General features: G+C 47.6%; 7 protein-coding genes across 12 annotated transcripts in view; 2 read left to right on the top strand and 5 right to left on the bottom strand.

Annotated features, from left to right (window-relative positions):
• Window positions 1-24: 24 nt before the first annotated feature.
• On the bottom strand, window positions 25-1,745 carry TERG_04658 (imidazole glycerol phosphate synthase hisHF; the record flags this gene model as incomplete). The annotated part of the gene is made up of 3 exons (XM_003235554.1): window positions 25-78; window positions 128-1,555; window positions 1,623-1,745. The coding sequence occupies 3 exons, from the start codon at window positions 1,743-1,745 to the stop codon at window positions 25-27; spliced, it is 1,605 nt and encodes a 534-aa protein (XP_003235602.1).
• Window positions 1,746-2,271: 526 nt separating this feature from the next.
• TERG_12167 (uncharacterized protein) lies at window positions 2,272-2,782 on the bottom strand (the record flags this gene model as incomplete). Its single annotated transcript, XM_003235553.2, has 4 exons — window positions 2,272-2,334; window positions 2,389-2,439; window positions 2,496-2,583; window positions 2,637-2,782. The coding sequence occupies 4 exons, from the start codon at window positions 2,780-2,782 to the stop codon at window positions 2,272-2,274; spliced, it is 348 nt and encodes a 115-aa protein (XP_003235601.2).
• A 19-nt stretch (window positions 2,783-2,801) lies between these two features.
• On the bottom strand, window positions 2,802-3,665 carry TERG_12166 (uncharacterized protein; the record flags this gene model as incomplete). The annotated part of the gene is made up of 3 exons (XM_047751166.1): window positions 2,802-3,195; window positions 3,259-3,586; window positions 3,644-3,665. The coding sequence occupies 3 exons, from the start codon at window positions 3,663-3,665 to the stop codon at window positions 2,802-2,804; spliced, it is 744 nt and encodes a 247-aa protein (XP_047606364.1).
• A 2,335-nt stretch (window positions 3,666-6,000) lies between these two features.
• Window positions 6,001-7,209, top strand: TERG_04656 (ubiquitin-like modifier-activating enzyme ATG7; the record flags this gene model as incomplete). Of its 3 annotated transcripts, XM_003235552.2 has the most annotated exons (4): window positions 6,001-6,108; window positions 6,165-6,632; window positions 6,699-7,067; window positions 7,123-7,209. In XM_003235552.2, the coding sequence occupies 4 exons, from the start codon at window positions 6,001-6,003 to the stop codon at window positions 7,207-7,209; spliced, it is 1,032 nt and encodes a 343-aa protein (XP_003235600.2). The 3 variants fall into 3 exon arrangements, with proteins under 3 accessions (XP_003235600.2, XP_047604276.1, XP_047606363.1); XM_047748298.1 differs by having other exon boundaries at window positions 6,054-6,632; XM_047749845.1 differs by lacking the exon at window positions 7,123-7,209 and having other exon boundaries at window positions 6,054-6,632; window positions 6,699-7,103.
• A 48-nt stretch (window positions 7,210-7,257) lies between these two features.
• On the bottom strand, window positions 7,258-8,478 carry TERG_04655 (21S rRNA (uridine(2791)-2'-O)-methyltransferase MRM2; the record flags this gene model as incomplete). The annotated part of the gene is made up of 7 exons (XM_003235551.1): window positions 7,258-7,320; window positions 7,382-7,543; window positions 7,603-7,651; window positions 7,713-8,062; window positions 8,117-8,143; window positions 8,202-8,252; window positions 8,305-8,478. The coding sequence occupies 7 exons, from the start codon at window positions 8,476-8,478 to the stop codon at window positions 7,258-7,260; spliced, it is 876 nt and encodes a 291-aa protein (XP_003235599.1).
• A 279-nt stretch (window positions 8,479-8,757) lies between these two features.
• Window positions 8,758-11,402, top strand: TERG_04654 (uncharacterized protein; the record flags this gene model as incomplete). Of its 4 annotated transcripts, XM_003235550.1 has the most annotated exons (6): window positions 8,758-8,785; window positions 8,845-8,912; window positions 8,973-9,113; window positions 9,170-9,443; window positions 9,499-11,191; window positions 11,255-11,402. In XM_003235550.1, 6 exons carry the CDS (start codon window positions 8,758-8,760, stop codon window positions 11,400-11,402), a joined length of 2,352 nt encoding a protein of 783 aa, XP_003235598.1. The 4 variants fall into 4 exon arrangements, with proteins under 4 accessions (XP_003235598.1, XP_047606360.1, XP_047606361.1 ...); XM_047749842.1 differs by lacking the exons at window positions 8,758-8,785; window positions 8,845-8,912; window positions 8,973-9,113 and having other exon boundaries at window positions 9,191-9,443; XM_047749843.1 differs by lacking the exons at window positions 8,758-8,785; window positions 8,845-8,912; window positions 8,973-9,113; window positions 11,255-11,402 and having other exon boundaries at window positions 9,191-9,443; window positions 9,499-11,195.
• A 499-nt stretch (window positions 11,403-11,901) lies between these two features.
• TERG_04653 (uncharacterized protein) overlaps window positions 11,902-12,652 on the bottom strand; it is a gene marked incomplete at both ends in the record, with an annotated part of 2,069 nt that continues 1,318 nt past the window's right edge. The window contains one exon of the mRNA XM_047748297.1: window positions 11,902-12,652. Within this exon, the coding sequence (XP_047604275.1) occupies window positions 11,902-12,652 (751 nt within the window).

The following is a 12,652-nucleotide window of genomic DNA, read 5'->3' as shown; positions in this document are numbered from 1 at the left end:
AGCCACCATCACGAAGGTGTTTCTTTACGTCCGAGACGGCATAGGTGCCTCGGTGGAACTGTTTATATAAGAAGTTAGCTTGATATCCATACCAAAAGGAGGAAATCCAATATATTGATTTTCTTACCATCCCAGCTCCCAAGGCAGCGTCTGTGGCGGTCTTTTCAAAGACCTCTGCGAAATGCTCAGGGTTTCCGGCTCCGCTAGAAGCAATCACAGGAATTGTGGTAAAAGATTTGACATCGTTAATCAACTCAAGGTCAAAGCCACTGTTAGTTCCATCCTTATCAATGCAGTTCAACAGTATCTCTCCAGCTCCCATTGCCTCTACCGCTTCAATAAGCTGTTTAACATCAAAATCCCTTCCTTCTCGACCCCCCTTGATTGTACATTGGAACCAGCAGTATTTTTGTCCTTGTTCATTGGGAAACTTCGTCTCGAAAGTGTGATGAGTCGTATCCTCTGGCGAGGACACATATATACGCCGAGGGTCAACACTGATAACAACAGCTTGTTTACCATAGGCGTTGGAAATTGTTTCGATAGCAGTCTTTCCACTCAGCTTCCTCCCAGAGGCATAGTATTCCTCTGCGGCAATCACTGCATCCGATCCAATGCTAACTTTGTCAGCTCCAGATTTGAAGTATATCTTTGCAACGTTCAGAGCAGAAACCACAGTTCCATCAGTGTCTGTGGTATCTTTGATGCCACCACCAATAGTAAGCGGCACAAAAACGGTCTCTGATGTTTGACGTAGAACTTCCAGCATCGGTACGTCTGCCAACGGACAGTTCCTGTACGATGTGATGTTGAGGAATGTCACTTCATCAGCACCCTCCTGGTAGTATTTCTTCGCCATGTCGACGGGCTTTCCCAGGTTTCTCACTTGTCCTTTCCCCTCAGCTCCAAACTTTTCTCGAACATCGTACTGATCACCTTTTGTAACCACCAGATCACCATCATCGTTGGTCCGGACATCAAGGCAGGCAATAATCCTCCTTGTGAGTCCGTCCCGAGCAGAAGAAAGATCAGATGCAGGCAGCTCCTCTATCTCCTTACCTTTTAGAAACGCATCCAGGACTCTTAGTCCAGCCTGCCCGCTCTTCTCTGGGTGAAATTGCGTTGCGAAAACATTGCCTTTCCCCAGAGCTCCAATAAAAGTCTCGTCCTGGTATTTGCCCGTGGCAACCTTCCATCCCTGAGTTTGAAGGGCAGTGGTATCAAGAGGGGCGGCGTAGGAGTGAACATAGTAATATTTGCTGCGAGGGTTGAGGCCATAATAACTTTTGTTCTCAGCGAAGATGGCTGAATTCCAGCCAATGTGTGGCACGCTTTTGTTAGAGGAATCAAATTTCTTCAGCGAGACGGGAATCAATCCCAATCCCTTGACATCGGGAGCTTCTTCGGACGTTCGAAACAAAGCCTGGAGGCCAACACATATTCCCATAAATGACTTTCCAGAGTTTATATGCTCCTTGATAGGCTCGAGGAACCCACCGCTTGCAAGCTGGCTCATACAATGACCAAAATGGCCAACTCCGGGTAAAATCAGGACCTATAAATCCACCACAAAATATTATCAGTAAGCTAAAAGCAAAATTGAATTAGCACATTACACGTACGTTTGCCTCCTTGACATCCTCTGGTGTCTTTATCCATTCTACCTGGCAGTCAAGCCTGTTCAATGCATTAACGAGTGACCGAATGTTGCCAGCGACATAGTCTAAGAGGTGGACGGTGGGCATGTTGACGGTCAGTTACAACGATGTATGGAACGAACGTATTGAATACAAAGATGAAGTAAAAACTCCCCGTCAATAGTTTGTATTCCCTCTATCTGGTGACTCAGAGCCGACTTTTTTCCTTATATTATTAACGAGTTAGCGAGGCCCTCACTAATATTTAACTCGCCAACTAGTTAACAAAGTAAGCTATTTTAAACGTCGAAATAAGGCTTGCGCTTTAGGTTCTAACCCCGCTCCGGACGTAGATAAGAGAACATTCATTCTTGCCTGCGTTATCATGGATCATATATATAATTTAATCTATCCCCCCGGATGCTCGCTTCAAGGATAAAAGAAACCAAGTCAAAGTATAAGAAAAGAGACAAAACTTTATGCTAGCTTCCATGGCTTGATATCCGTCTGGTTGAATAACTCTCTGGTGGGGGTGTCCGATACGAATGAGATAACCAACTAGTGGCATATCAAGGTACCAGCGGCCCTGAACCCATGTCTGAAAACCTATGTTCCTCCCTTGCAGTGGAAAAGATTAGTGTCCGGACTTTGGGATCTTTATATCCAAACCTTTGAGGTCGATGAGCCGGTTGCATGGCTATCCAGATGTCAGCAATAAGACCTTTTTAATAATTGAATAGAAACAACTCACAGGCGAGAACTGGCGAAGTTTTACTCCTGCTTCTTTCAACACCGCTGCCGACTATACCAAGGTTAACCATCTTGACAGTGTAAGTTGTGCGGAAGACGGGTACTCACATCGTTGTCCATGTGATATCCTTGGGAGTATACGACTTCCGAGATGCCAAGTTGGGCTATTTTGACACTGCAAGTCAGACACGGACAGCTGCTGGACGTTAGCGAATGAGTATAATTGACGGAGTAGGAGTGAAGACCAACGTGTCACAATAAAGGATTGAGCCTTCTCCGATTCTTTGCCTACCGGCCTCGAGCAAAGCATTCTCTTCAGCATGCATACAGAGGCAGGTTGAGAGAACTGTACCGCCGGCCTGTCCTAGGTTGCAACGAGGGCCTGTGAATACCATCAGTGTATTGTTCAACAGACTATCCAGGAAGGAGGTAGTAGATGGACATACAGCCGCCTTCGTTGCAATTCTTCATGTTCCGCGGGGTCCCATTGTAACCTGTAGACATGACTCTGTTATCTTTGACGATAACACAGCCGACCCGCCGTTTCATACAATTGCTTCGCTGTGCCGCCAATGACGCCAGCTGCATGAAGTACTGATCCCAGGCAGGCCTTAACCGTTGCATATTAAGCAAATCCAGGGAGTTCAATGCGGCATGCAGCTCGTTCAATGAAGAAGATGTATTGAATAGCCGGACATGGGCTCGGTCCAGTAGGTACGAAATACCAATTTTGGGGTCATACTGGCTATGATCGCTTATCAGCACGAACTTTTCTAGGTCTGGAGGTTCTAGCTGTTTTCTCCAACATCTATTCAATTGTTATTAGTCCCGTCTTGTCTCGTGGCAGGGGAAGGTGAGAGGTCAGACAGACCTATCGGTAAACCGGCGCCAGCGTAGAGTAATAGGAGCATCAACACTAATCAGCAGGAAGAAAGGGCGCAAAAGTAGGCGCTCTAACGCTGCATCATCCGGTATATCTGTGGTGACCCAGAGCTCACGCCATCTTGGAGTCACAAAGTCGATTAGCTCGTCAATGGTCTCGAAAGACTGGGCTGACGGGTTTGGCGAGCTGGTGAGAGAGAGCTGTTCAAACTGCTCCTCGACTACGGTTTGATGGTTTCCTGGAGCGACACTGATCTGCTGGAAGCCATGGTTCTTTACCAGAAAATCAGCTACAGACTTCTTCCCAGCACATATACCTGTACCACAACATCAGCACAGTTTCCTAAGGGCTTTCGATGTACCAGTATCTTTACCTCCACAGATGCCAACCAACATGTCTTCTGGACACGCTCCTTTTTCCGGTCCAGCGGCGTATTAGTTATTTGCAGAGAATACACGCGAGATTTGAGGATACGGCTGATGTTGTGATTCCTCCTCTTGTGTGCGGTTAACCGGGCAAGCTCTAGAACTTCCCCTCTATAAGTGAAAATCAACACTTAAACCTGCAGGTTTCGTCCCAATAATTATTCCCGTGTCGAAAGCAATGGAACTGCCGGATGAAATAGAATAGATAATGACTCATGGAGGAATGCTCCCGAATATCTTCTTTAAATATCCTCCTTGAACATATATATACATGGGTTACTGCCTAATTAACTGACTAACTAGTTAAATAAACATGCCAACGCACATACTGTAGAAACAGGTGCTGGCACGACTGATCTCCATACATGTATTTCCCCCAAACAGACGTTAGCAGGGTGAATATAACCAATGTTAGAGTGCATCGGCGGTACTCGCCGTGGATTTGCAGACTACTACGAGGCACCACCAGTCCGGGGTGCTAGTTAACCATCTGTCGGTTCATTCTGCTTGTTAAATTAGTTATCGTCTGAGACGCTGTCTGTGGCGTTGGCTGAAACCCGCCCAGCTGCGTTCCACGTTCTCCTCCTCCCATATCCATCTAAATGCTATAATAAACCCCCTTGACCACCGTACACATATCCTCCCGCAGGAATAATGCCTTCAGTTGATGTTGATGTCAACATCCCAACCTACCATCAAAGGAAAAACGGCCCAAGGACGATAAGGGTCACGAGAGCTTAAAGCGGCCAGAGCCAGCCCAAAAAGCAGCGAGACGACGGTCTGCTGACTAAGTCAGGTGTTATCCCTGTCTCCCCGCCGGCCAGCTTATCTAATCTGGCTCAGCGGCAGCCTCCCTCCCGCCTGGCGCAAAGGCTCCTAGTAGGAGGGTATAAATATCCAAATACATCTTCCTCTTTGCTGCGGGCTGTTGCTGCTGGTGCTGCTCATACATGAATCAAACGGCCTGCTGATACCACTACTAAACCAGTCTTGCTGCGGCCCCAACCTCCAGCAATATGCAGTACACGCCGTTTATCTCTGATATAGAGTTGCCCTTCTACTCGTCTCTGGCCTCGCTCAAGGTCGATCATGACAAGCTAGATGACTCTGCGCGCAAGGTCTTGGGCCTGTATGAAATAAAACCGTCTGACCGGCCTGAAGAGTCTTGTCGCATGCAGATACTAGGAAATGCTTTGCTTAAAGACGAGTAAGTGCCTTGTTCGGTACTTTGTTAGTGTCTACTTTGCTGCTTACAGATGACATCATCAGTGTCCCAGCAGGCTACTATCGAGCGGAGGGTGTGATCAAGAACGTGAACACGATAGAGGAATACCGGAATGCAGATAAGCCGGCGATATTACAGCTAGCAGGAAAGACTGTAGGTGTTGATTTTTGTTCTTGTTAATATGTATCGCTCTCTTTACTTTCCAAGTAGTGGTTGGATTTGCTAATGACCAAACTAAAGATATGGGATGCTATTAATGATGGGACCATATATTCGTGTCCCTCACTTCTTGCCTCTTTCACAGTTCTTTCCTTTGCAGATCTCAAGAAATACAAATTTTCTTACTGGTTTGCTTTCCCGGCCATACACTCCAGTCCGCCGTGGGTGCCAACGGCAAGCCCCATCAACAAGGACGAGACGGACTCCACTGGTCAGAAGCCTGTCGGTCACGCATCACAGCAGTTGACTGAGCCTGAGACTGTGAATTTGGTGGAGGCTGTACAGACCTGGCGGTATGGCGTTGATGCTCGTCAGCATGGCTTTTTCCTTGCCAAAAAGGTGTGGGCGGCCCCAGACGCGAAGCCACTAAAGGGGCCATATGAGTGGCAGATTTCATCACTTTCTGGGTACGAGGAGGGGTTCTTCGATAACTCCAAGGAGGGAGATCGCTATGTCTGTTTTGCTGACCCTTCCAATTACGACGATGCGCCAAGCTGGGTGTTAAGAAACCTTCTGGTTCTTGTACAGAAAAGGTGGAAGCTTAACAAAGTCCAAATCATGCGGTATCGAGACTTGCACTCAAGACGAGACCAGGGAAGGACTTTGATAATGACACTGGAAACCGACAGCTCTCAAACGAGTACTACCATTGAAGGGAGTGGCGCCCAACCAACATTGCCGAAGATCACAGGGTGGGAGCGAAATCCTGCGGGAAAGCTTGCCGGTCGAACAGTTGACCTCAAAGAATACATGGATCCTCAAAGGTTCGTTTTTGATTAGAATCCCACTCATTTGAACATAGCTCACTTCTGCTTTTAATATAGACTGGCCGACCAATCCGTAGATTTGAACCTCAAGTTAATGAAATGGAGGATCAGCCCTAATCTTAACCTAGAAGACATCAAGAAAACAAAATGCCTATTGCTAGGTGCGGGGACACTTGGAAGCTATGTTGCGAGAAACCTGCTTGTAAGCGTGGGTGCCATTCAATGATGAACGGGATAACAGCTAATTCCATGTTCCAGGGCTGGGGTGTGAATAAAGTGACATTTGTCGACAATGGTTCTGTTTCATTTTCGAATCCGGTCAGGCAGCCTCTGTTCAATTTTAAGGACTGTCTTGGGGGAGGTGCAAAGAAAGCTCTTCGTGCTGCCGAGGCCCTCAAGGAGATATACCCAGGTGTTGACTCGACTGGACATGTTCTCTCGGTACCAATGGCGGGGCACCCGGTTGTAGATGAAGATAAAGCAAAAGCAGAATTTGAGGTGCTTAAGAAACTTGTTGAGGAGCATGATGCCATATTTCTGTTGATGGACACCCGAGAATCCCGATGGCTTCCAACATTGCTAGGCAAAGCAAATGGGAAAATAGTTTTGAACGCTGCTCTAGGGTTTGACACGTTCGTAGTAATGCGTCATGGCTCCTTGACGACTGCAGGGTCAAAGGATGGACTTGGATGCTACTTTTGCAACGATGTTGTTGCACCAGGGAATGTGAGTTTTGTTGCCATCCATTGGTTGCCCAGTTGAGAACCAACGCTAAAGCTAAGTTAATTTAAGTCTACCAAAGCGCAGACTTTGGATCAGCAGTGTACTGTCACGCGACCGGGTATTGCTGCAATTGCGTCCGCTCTTTTGGTAGAGCTCTTCGTCTCTATTATCCAGCATCCGCAAGGCGCTGATGCTCCAGCAACTACCTCACCGGACGAAGACAACATTAAAAGCCCTCATCCACTCGGCATAGTACCTCATCAAATAAGAGGGTATCTTTCCAGGTTTAATAATGTTATTGTCACTGGCAAAGATTATTCATGTTGCAGTGCCTGCTCCGGTCGGATTTTAGACCTGTACTTGCAAGATGGCTGGGATTTTGTCAAGAGAGCCATGAATGAGAAATCATATATCGAGGAAGTAAGCGGGCTTAAAGAGGTATGCTACGGACGCCGTTTTGCTCCAAGATATTGACCAAAGCTAATAAACGTAGGTCCAGCGTTTGGCAGATGCAGTTGCCGAAGGAATCGGATTTTCCGACTCGGACGATGCTGATGATGATGAATTGGTCGAAATTTGAGTGTCAACTTCCAAGTTCAGTGTTAAGCTTCAAACAAGCCCAGATGTCCTAATTTTCTTGAGACTTGTCGCTTCTTCTTCGTATACCGATGAAGTAAGCTTCTTTGGATTCCTGGGCATATTCATTAGCAAGTCCTGGGAGGTAGAAATACTAGTTGGTATAGAAGACTTACACTGCGAGAAGATTCAGGCTTCTCACGATATACCCTGTGAAATAACCGTTTCAAGTCGTTTTCAAAGTCCTTTTCCCCAGACCCCTGATAATATTTGCACACGAAGTGGCCACCTTCTTTCAAAACGTTGGAAGCAAAATCAAGTGCCGCATTGCATAATTCCTGCTCACATCATTTTTAGTGCTGGAGATTATACTTACGTCAGGAAGCTCTACACGTACCATGCTCCCTAAATGATCGCGGGACTTGGTGCCGCTTGTATTCATTAACCTATTGCTGCGTCAACTAGGAGTGTTCTTTTGGTTTCCTAGTTAATGTCAAGGAAACACACATGTCACTTAGAATCACATCAACGGACCCTACTTTAGCTTTCGTTGGCAAAGGAGCCGCCTCATCCACTTTATTGATATGGGCGCTAGAACTTCTTTCTAGATCTATGTAGCCTCCATCAGTCTCGGCACCTGGCTCTGTAGGCGGAGAAGGTTTCTCCTGCTCGCCGAGTGCGGGTAGCTGTGACCGTGGTCGACCGCGGTTCGGATCCCGGACAAAGTCCTTGACATATTCCTGGACTCTTGGAGAAAGGAAATTTCCTTGAATAGTGGACACTCCTCTTGGAGGTTGGGCGGGAATAATGTCGACACCAACAACTCTTCCACGAGGTTTGGTGAGGTTGAAGGCAACCTACTCATCAATTAGTTCAATAATCTGCTAGACGGGTGTAATTGCTTGACAAACCTGAGACCAAGAACCTGGTGCATACCCCTTTTAACCTTCATTAGCATGCGAGCATTTCTTGCTTGAATTATCCTGGTAATCTCACAAGATCAACCACTGTTTGGCCACTTTTGAACAACCTGTACCTATCGTTAATCTGGTCTAGACGTTAGAATGTGGCCATTAACCCGTAAATAGAACGTTTGTACCTGTAATAGCTTGAAGGCAGCTCGGCTTTTCAGTCCTTGTATGCTAGCTTCCTTCGTGTAGGCGTCTTTCCCCTGCCTGGCTTGCCATTGCTTTGAAGAGATCGTCCTGGAGAGCACTTTCACAAACGAGCTACAGCTAGGGGAACCTCTATTCTGTAGAGCTGGCCTGAACATTCTTCAGTAGTGCTGATATTAGGCTTGAATGGCCGGCTTCTTTTGAAATCATCATCACTCGCTTTTTGCTCCTGGAGCTCAGGGAAGAGCTTGACTAAGCCTAGCTCGGCGAGCGGCTAAATAGAAGCTGACTAAGCCGGCTAGACGTGGGGCCTTTGGCTGCCTATCTTATCTAAGTCAAACATGATAAACAGATCTTACTCCAGGCTGCTGCCCGCCCGCCCACTTCGACGCTTCAAACAACTTCCAACCACCATCATCACCCACAGTTTACTCGGTATGGCGTGTATACACATACCTCAGGCTGGTAAGCATATGTTTGTGAGCATCGGGGTATTTAGGAGCTAACAGGTGCCTAATCTCAAGACCTCAAACCACCAACTGTAAACCAGTCTGTTTATCGTGAAGACTGTACCCTGTGTTTCGACTCGATAGTAGGCTCTCGCGAATAGTGCTACATTGTATGGGCTTCGAACTGATGAGAGTTGTGTTAGGATAACGAGGCAGGGCTAAATGTCTGTCTGCATTGCTTCAACGGAGGCTGTGCTGGAGAGAGACAGCATGCCTCTCTACATAGCCGTCGTCACGGCCACCCGTTGGCACTGAATATCAAAAGAACTAGAAAGCTGGTCGAAGTATGACCGTCTCTATGGTACCGGTACGAATATTGAGCTAACATTGATATTATAAGCGTGCGGAGCCGCCAGTTAAGATGTCGAAGCTAGCTATTGAAGCAAGCTCTGAGGATGATATATACGACGTGGCCACAAAAATAGTGTGCCTTGAATGTGGTGTCGACAAAGTGGAAGATTGCCCACCTAAAGCAGCTGAAGTTGTTGACAAACTGATGAAGGCACCCACTTTCTCCCGGAAGGAAGAGGTGAAGGCTTGGGAGCAGGAGCTTGTTCCATGCGAGCATACCATAGGTCTACAGCAGGGCTCCAACCAGGGTATCAGAATCAGAGGTATGAACTTGGGGCATATATCCAACCTGTATAGAGCGTCTAACAAATGCTATAGAACCCTCCAAGTGCTACGGATGTGACTTGCAGGAGAACCTTTGGCTTTGTCTGGAATGTGGTACCGTTGGCTGTGGACGAGCACAGTTTGGCGGTATAGGCGGTAACTCCCACGCCCTTGCCCATTCAAATGAGAAATCGCATGGCGTAGCGGTCAAACTTCGATCCATTACCCCCGAAGGTTCTGCGGATATCTACTGCTATACTTGTAATGATGAGAGGACCGACCCGGAACTGGCACAGCACCTATCCCACTGGGGGATCAATATTGCGGAGCAGGAGAAAACTGAGAAAAGTTTAACCGAGCTCCAGATTGAACAAAACCTGAAATGGGACTTCTCAATGACTTCTAATGATGGACAAGTTTTGAACCCAGTCTTTGGACCTGAGCTTACTGGACTTAAAAACCTCGGAAACAGCTGTTATATTGCCAGCGTCTTACAATGCCTATTCGCATTACCGGAATTCAAGGATCGCTACTTCAAACCCAATGAAGAGCCTCCACCTTCCTCTGCTCCAGCGGAGGACCTTGAGACTCAACTCAGGAAAATAGCTGATGGTCTCCTTTCTGGGCGTTATTCTGTGCCAGACCCAGCAGCAGCTGGTAGTACCTCTGACGTTGTCTACCAGCGTGGACTCTCGCCATCCATGTTCAAGCACTTGATTGGCCGAGGCCATCCTGAGTTCTCAACTATGCGCCAGCAGGATGCATTCGAACTACTTATGCACCTTTTCAAGATTATCAGTGTATCACCGCACTCTGCTACTGGTCCGAATCCGGTAGAATCATTCAGATTTGCTGTAGAACAACGATTGCAATGCACATCATGCAAAAAGGTGCGTTACAAGGTCGACGAGCAGGACAACATCTCAGTTGAGGTTCCGGCAATCCGACTCAATCATTTTATGCCAGGGCCTGGAACGGATCAGAAGTGGGAAACAGTACCTCTTAAAAATTGTATTGATCTGTTCACAAGGGAGGAACATGTCGAATTGACTTGTTCAGGCTGCGGTAACGAACAATTCTCCAAACAGTCGCTGTTCAAAACACTCCCACAAAATCTCATCGTTAATGCACGACGATGGGAGGTAGTGAATTATGTGCCTATGAAGCTTGACATACCCGTGGTGGTTGGTAATGAGCCACTGGATCTGACCCAGTATCTTTCAAAGGGCAAACAGGAAGACGAAGTGGTCCTGGAGGACGAACCTGAAAGCGCTGTCCCTGAATTTGTGCCGAACTCGGATGCCTTTGCTGCTCTATGCGGTATGGGCTTCCCTGAGAATAGGGTGAAGAAGGGACTGTTCAATACTGGTAACTCAGATCAGGAGGCCGCTTTGAACTGGATCCTCGCTCATATGGATGATCCAGACATCGACCAGCCCCTGGTAACTGGCGCGGGCTCTGCTTCGAGCGCCCAGAAACCTGCCGACGGAGATGATAAGATCAACCAGCTAGCTGACATGGGTATCGAGAGAGATAGGGCTGAGAAGGCACTTGGGGCCACTGACTGGGACGTGACGAGAGCTTTGGACTGGGTCTTTAGCCATCCCGATGAACCTCTTGAGCCGAATTCTACGGCAGCTACAAGCAGCTCGGGCCCATCAGGCAGCATCCCGGGATCCAGCGAGAAGCCAGCCTTGTTCGACCTGCAATCCATCGTCTGCCACAAAGGCACCTCGGTTCATGCAGGGTAAGAAAAGCCATCATCCTCCGCCCTCGTATTTTTCCACTTTGCTAACTTAAAAAACTCAAGTCACTACGTTGCTTTTATCCGCAAGCAGGTCCCGCCAGAGAAGGAACCGAAGTGGATTCTTTTCAATGATGAGAAAGTCGTTGCCGAAGCTGGTGACATCAAAGAGATGAAGCAGTTTGCGTACATATACATATTCCGTCGTGTGTAATTCTCGCATTTGCAGGGGTTGTTGGGTCGAGGTACATGATTAAGTAGTGACTATTCTCGTGGGTTTTACTAGGGGCCGCAGTCAAGGATGGCATACAGTACGAAGAAATTTTTTTCAATGGAGATCAGGGGAATAGAGTACATATGGAAGTTTGTTGAGTTGTTACATGCACTACAGAGTGCCCGGTGCTAGATTGAAACATAATACAGAAAGGCCTGTTCTAGTACAAAGTGATCAATCGTATTAGTATTAATTCCTTGAAATGCTCAGCCCGCGATGCCTGGTTTCACCCCTTGCTAGAAAAAAGAAAAGAACGCTGCAGATGATGTGAGAAGGGAAAAACCATGTATATGAAGCATTTGAAAGGGACTGTGATAGGGGCGTTATAAAAGTATAAATGATATCAGCATTTAACGTAAAGGGGGCATATATTTATGTATAAACCAATTGGTGGGTGGGTGTATATATCTACATAAGTATGTGGGTGAGGTTGTAACGGCTATCCATCCGAAGTGAGGATGGTAGCTCGGGAAGCAGTAGAAGGCGTGCGTGAAGGAGTGCCGTAGCTGTTGATGGTATCTCGATTATATAAGGACGGAGAAGGAAGCGGCAGTCGGGGTTCGCTATTGGTCAATGTGCGTAAGGATAAGGTATTTGGTGGCTCGTTCTTGGCCCTCTGTATGGGCGAAGGATTGATAGAAGTGGGTACAGGCGACTTTTCAGAGCAATCACCTGTCGTGCCTGACTCGGATATGGTAGGCTGCACGCATGACGACTTTGAGAAGAGGCCACGTAGGAACGGCTTTAGTTTGGCGGTCGTTTGTCTGCGCGGAAGCTGGGCTGGAGTGAGGGGCCGCTGGAGAGGTTTGAAGGATTGGGTGGGCCATTGGTGGATGGGAATGTCTGAAAGGGCTAGTTCGGGAAAGTGTTTTTCGATGTAAGATAGAGGAGCGCCACGTTCGAATTCGGGGAGAGAGACAACATTTTCGTATGCGAAGGTACGGGAGTCGATGCTGTCTCTCGGGATCTCGCCCAGGGATGAGCCGAGCTCGACTGACTTGAGCACCTGGGTTTTGGTTGGGGAGGAGCCTGGAAGTTCGGAAATATTTGGAGATGTGGGGGAGCCGACCAGTTCGGGGATCTTGGGAGGCTGCAAAGGATGAGAGCCAACGAGCTCTGGGAGGTCTGGAATGTCAGGGGTAGTGGTGTGTATGCTTATTGAAGAAGGGGAGGTGAAAGTTGCGGAAGAA

Source organism: Trichophyton rubrum (assembly GCF_000151425.1).
Source record: "Trichophyton rubrum CBS 118892 genomic scaffold supercont2.4, whole genome shotgun sequence".
Lineage (NCBI taxonomy): Eukaryota > Fungi > Ascomycota > Eurotiomycetes > Onygenales > Arthrodermataceae > Trichophyton > Trichophyton rubrum.
This window is presented reverse-complemented; position numbering and strand designations above follow the sequence as displayed.